This window comes from Acipenser ruthenus, chromosome 2, assembly GCF_902713425.1.
Source record: "Acipenser ruthenus chromosome 2, fAciRut3.2 maternal haplotype, whole genome shotgun sequence".
NCBI classification, from domain to species: Eukaryota; Metazoa; Chordata; class Actinopteri; order Acipenseriformes; family Acipenseridae; genus Acipenser; species Acipenser ruthenus.
This window is the reverse complement of record NC_081190.1, coordinates 67,480,045-67,486,044: the sequence shown is the minus strand read 5'-3', so window position 1 is coordinate 67,486,044 and position 6,000 is coordinate 67,480,045. Positions and strand designations below refer to the sequence as shown.

General features: G+C 39.0%; 1 protein-coding gene across 4 annotated transcripts in view; it reads left to right on the top strand.

The window, feature by feature from the left end:
• Nucleotides 1-1,050: 1,050 nt before the first annotated feature.
• LOC117409580 (zinc finger protein 827) overlaps nt 1,051-6,000 on the top strand; it is a 50,159-nt gene continuing 45,209 nt past the window's right edge. For all 4 annotated transcript variants that reach the window (XM_034015842.3, XM_034015841.3, XM_058999389.1 and 1 more), the window contains exon 1: nt 1,051-1,427. In XM_034015842.3, coding sequence (XP_033871733.2) covers nt 1,385-1,427 — 43 coding nt within the window. In that variant the 5' untranslated portion in view covers nt 1,051-1,384. The remainder of the gene's footprint in view (nt 1,428-6,000) is intronic.

The following is a 6,000-nucleotide window of genomic DNA, read 5'->3' as shown; positions in this document are numbered from 1 at the left end:
GGTGCGCAGAGACAACCTGCTGCCATCCTCCCAAATACGCATGCAGAAGCTATGCACAGACAGCGCCTGCAGCTCACTGACCCGCTTAGCAGAGGTTCACAGAGAGAGTCGTTGATTCCGGGAAAGCAGCAAGCCAGCTTTCAGCGCGAATGCAAGGGAAATACAATCGAAATACAATCGACTCGATTCAACTCGAGAAACTCTTTTCTATCAACACGCTCAGCTCAACACAGAGGTCTTACCGTACCGTCTTGAGAAGGAAAAAGAGAAATGACTTCCTCAGGATGACGGTTTTAATGATGCACTCGGTGAGCGGGACCGAGTGCATCATCCCAGGAAGGTGCCTATCGGCAGCTCTGGTATAGAGAGCTCAGCAATACCTACCCAATGGGCAGGCATATCCCATACATAATGTCGTTGGTGGTCGTCTTTGAATTGAAAGGGAACCAATAATGTATATTTCTCGAAACAAGTTGAGTAGTTTCTTAACCGAGAAAATGTATGAATTTCAAAGCTGTTTATGTTGGATCCTATGCGAACCATTAAAGTTATTATGGAAAATGTATTAAATATTCAGTTAGCTAGTTAACTTTATGTTACCTGAATGAATCTCCTACTCTCTTAAAATGATTCCATACCACATTTATGCAGCAAATACTACTGAATAAATAAATGCCTGTAATTTTTCAATAAAATTGCAATTATTATCTTATTCATATGAAATAACATTTTTTTTAAAAGTAAAATATGCATACTGTAAAATCAAAAATATAGTATTTTAAGTTTACAAAATGACAGCCTGCATACTGTACATTCTCAAAATCAATGTAAAATTCCATTAGTTTTTAACATTTAAAAATATTTAAATATGTTGATAATTTGCTGACAAAAATGCTATTGTTTTCAAATGTATATTATCAGAACGACTTAAAAAGACGTTGAAAAATTATAATATATTAGGTGCCGCTTTCAACGTCAAAAGTGGTTTATATTTGGTTAACAACCTAAATCTAATTATCTATATATATATAGTTAGATATTAGATAGGCGCAGTCAGTCAGTAGTACACCGTGTGTGCTTGGGGGCACCTTGCTCGTCGTTTCCGCCAGTTGCCGCTGTGTGCTCTGTTGTTGCTGCCCTTTGATCCTTGCATTAGTGTTAGTTAGGGGCTCGGAGACACACACACACAGAGCAGCCATAACACACAGCAACAGCACCACTACCACCTCCCCTGTTACTACTCCCAACAAAACCCTCAAAACCGGGGACAGCCAGGTGCACGACAAGTCCCTGCCATCAGACTCCCGCATACAATTTCCAGGGGGGAAAAAAAAATATTCTTCTTATCCCTAAACAAGGAGGAGAATGTGAAAAAAAGGGGAAAATGCCCAGAAGGAAACAGGAGCAACCCAAGCGCCTGCCTTCAAGTAAGTCGATTTCTGTTTTTCTGTGTTTTTTTAAAGGCTCGCTGTGTGTGTTTGCGCAGTAATTTAGGGTTAAAGAGGTGAAACGGACAGAGACACGGCGTAGGTTATTTCTCGGTTTTTTTAGGTCTGTGCTAGGCAGCCATGTTGGCGATGAGAAGCTCGCGGAGTGTAAGCGGTGCCTCTAATTGTAAATGATCGATAAAGGTCCTCTTCTCCCAAAGGTTGCGGTCAGTTAGTGTGTCTCCTGGCAGTAAATGGCATTATTGCACAGTGTTTTGTGAATCTGGACGTGGAAGTCTGTGGTGCTTTATGGAACCAAAAGGGGAGGATCTGAGAATCTGGTCGCAATAAAATGAAGGGTCAGTCGGATCAGAGAAGCCAGGCAGACTCGGGCTTCAATGCCCTAGCTTTAGCAATAGTGCAATCCAACACCGCTCGGCAACTTACTAGTTCCTCTCTCCCTGCAAAGCATCTGTAACTTTCTTCCTACGATCAAAAAGCACGGATTGTTTTATGGTACGATCATGTTCTTTTGATTCGGAGCGACTGGAACCGGGAGGGATTTTTTTATGCTGATGTATTTTTTCCACCCCTCCCAGTTCAGTTGGGTTCATGTCTGCAGGCTGCCTGTGTCAAAGCCATGGTCGGTCACCTGAAGTTCAGCGTTTTTTTTTTTTCGCCCTTTGCAGCCATTTATTGCAGACAGACTGCGATCGATAACGGAGTCATTTGAGCAACACGGCACTTTTATTGACAGTCGAGTTGTCACGCAACGAAATTAGCATTGTATATTTTGACTCCAGTAATGGTTATTTTTTGTTTATTTGACCCTGCGTTAGGATGTGCTTTTTATCAGTCCAACTGCCATTGCGCAGGATATCCGCTAGAGGATCTCGACAGTAGATTCAGAACAAAACCCATTGATCATTCAATACTACTGTGTGTGCAACTGCTTTGTTGTTATTCGATGGCAATGCAACATAATGTGAGAATTTGTAATTTACAGCAAAGAAACTTATACGTTATGCTTTTCATGTATGTAACTGCCTCTCCGGCTGATGTAATGCAATACAACTGAGAACACATATGATGTTATTGGTACTGTATGTAATAATCCAAAGGAAATCAAATGTATTTGCATAATGTAAATGTGGTTATTAATGTTATGATAACATACATTGGTGTCAGATTACGTTGGGATTATCACACAAACAAATGTGTTCAAAACACAGAAGCACAATTTTCTTTTGTTTCTTTTATGCTATACAGAATCAATAAGCGAGAAAGGCCATTTGTTGCAGACACTTCATATGTCATATTTGTAATGTGTGTTATTATTATTAAACCCTTACCGTCCTATAAATAAAGTTATTATTTTTTTATTGACAGTCTGTTATAGCACTAGATGGGTGCAGATACCAGGTCTCTCACTGGCACAATTACAATTCCTGATTTATGGATTTAAAATGAATTGGTTACATTTACCTCTAGACTACAATACATATTTAATCCAATTAGACATTAATATATTGAAATGGTCAAAACATACACAAGAAGAAGAATATATATATATATATATATATATATATATATATATATATATATATATATATATACAGCTCTGGAAAAAATTAAGAGACCACTGCAAAATTGTCAGTTTCTCTGGTTTTACTATTTATAGGTATGTGTTTGGGTAAAATGAACATTTTTGTTTTATTCTATAAACTACTGACAACATTTCTCCCAAATTCCAAATAAAAATATTGTCGTTTTAGAGCATTTATTTGCAGAAAATGACAACTGGTCAAAATAACAAAAAAGATGCAGTGTTGTCAGACCTCAAATAATGCAAAGAAAATAAGTTCATATTCATTTTTAAACAACACAATACTAATGTTTTAACTTAGGAAGAGTTCAGAAATCAATATTTGGTGGAATAACCCTGATTTTCAAGCACAGCTTTCATGCGTCTTGGCATGCTCTCCACAAGTCTTTCACATTGATGTTGGGTGACTTTATGTCACTCCTGGCGCAAAAATTCAAGCAGCTCGGCTTTGTTTGATGGCTTGTGACCATCCATCTTCCTCTTGATCACATTCCAGAGGTTTTCAGTGGGGTTCAGGTCTGGAGATTGGGCTGGCCATGACAGGGTCTTGATCTGGTGCAAAGAAAATAAGCCAAGTACAAGGTTGTCCTGGAAGAAAACTTGCTTCCTTCTGCTCTGACAATGTTCCCCAACTCTGAGGATTGGTTTTTCCAGCAGGACAATGCTCTATGCCACACAGCCAGGTCAATCAAGGTGTGGATGGAGGACCACCAGATCAGGACCCTGTCATGGCCAGCCCAATCTCCAGACCTGAACCCCATTGAAAACCTCTGGAATGTGATCAAGAGGAAGATGGATGGTCACAAGCCATCAAACAAAGCCGAGCTGCTTGAATTTTTGCGCCAGGAGTGGCATAAAGTCACCCAACATCAATGTGAAAGACTGGTGGAGAGCATGCCAAGACGCATGAAAGCTGTGCTTGAAAATCAGGGTTATTCCACCAAATATTGATTTCTGAACTCTTCCTAAGTTAAAACATTAGTATTGTGTTGTTTAAAAATGAATATGAACTTATTTTCTTTGCATTATTCGAGGTCTGACAACACTGCATCTTTTTTGTTATTTTGACCAGTTGTCATTTTGCCAGATTGCTAAACCTTTTTTGCACATGATCATGTGAATAATATTCTTAAATAGCAAGTTACATAATTGCATAAGTTCCTATGCAGATTGCAGGTATGCAGTTCTGTAAGGCACAAAAAGAAAAGCCTTTGTTTTTAAAATCGGGTACCATGCTTGGTTAAAGAAAGTTTTCAGTTTTCGTGACTTGATTTCAGGTAGCCTGCCACTGCTTCTCGTCACTTCCTGTTTGGTCGAAGGAGGGCACTGGCTGCCAATTATGTCGCGGGTTAGGAAACAGCTGGTTGGTTAATGACAGGAAAGAAGGCGTTGAAGAGTGGGCACTGTCAGAGTAAACCATGCAACATATTCATGTTGGCTTTAACACATGTTTCTTTCAAAATGTAAGACCTACAGAATGCACAACAGTAATATTTCTGGAATGATTTCACTATTGTACACTTTAACTGTAGCTATGAAATCCAGGACTGACTTTCTAACCCTGAGTCAAGCATCTACAATGTTATAAACACACACAAAAAACAAAAAAGAAATCACTGTCTTTTTAAAAGTCGATGTGTTCCATGGGGTTTAGAAGATGTTTTGACAAGCTGTTACAGTCAGCTTGACAGCAGTGACAGACAACGTTAGGGCTCTTTCTGTGTTTCACCACACAAATGCATCTCCCATACAGTGTCCACATGACAACTGAAGGACAATGATCTGATCAAATGTTCACAGTGCTTTACTAGCTATGCGCTGCTACTACAGTAAATGAGGGTCATTTTTATTATTAACCATATTGCTGTCAAAGCTGATGAAAATGGCTCCTGTGGATTATTCTGATGATGACAATTGGTTTTTATAATATGATAAATGTATGCTTGCAGGAGACTGTAAACAATCAAGTTCAACATTATTAGCAGTAATACATTTGAATAAAACATTAGTAGTAGTAGTCGTAGTAGAAGTAGTATTTGGAAGATAGTCATATAATTAGATTATTTTACTTTGCTTTGGCCAAGGTAGAATATAGAGTATTTGTGCAAGCTCGAAGGTTTTAACCTGTGGTATTAAGTACGGTGCAGACAAAAAAGAGATCAGATTTCAGGATCAGCGTGACCATCTTCATTTCCAACACATTTCACACTGTGAGGTGTCAATACATCTTTCACACCTAAGATCATACATGTAATAAACAGGGTGTCCAACCTTAAGAAGTTTACATGGTAGTAATTTCACATGAAAAATAGCCTACTTAACAAATTGATTGAAGGCAGACGACAGTCCAAATTTATAGACAAGGGGTCAGCTCGCAGCTACATTTGGAGCACTGTTTTACCAGGAGCGAACAGGATCATGAGAGTGCCCCCAATTAATGGGATTACCTTCCTGCTTGAGAGTATTGTAAGTCATTTATTGAGACATGTGCTCGGCAGAGATGCTGCTAACCAAACATATTGTCTGTGGTGTGTTTACAAGCCAGACAGGCCCTTGTGTGCGCTCATTAGAATGAACAGCGGGCCTGTCGGGAAAGCAAGACCCTTGTATAGACACTTCATTATTTACATTTTTATTTTAATTAAATGGTGTGTTGAATACCTTTTCCAAATAAGGACAACACATTACAAAACTCGTGAGGGCCCTTACCTTTCTGCGTGCAGATCTTGGTCCATTTATGTCACACTTAAGATAAAGAATGCCTAGAAAAGGTATTTTTCATCTGGTAATGTATTTGCGAAGCCTCCTGCATGTCTCCTATTGCTAAGTAAAAGATGTCTGCATTTAATCTAATTGAATTGCTTGACGACTCTCTTGACACCTTTACTGTTTGTCTCAGTCAGGCGGCCTGATTATTATTCCAGTATATATTGTGTTGGTAGGCAACCTAACTCGAGTCATGTGGAC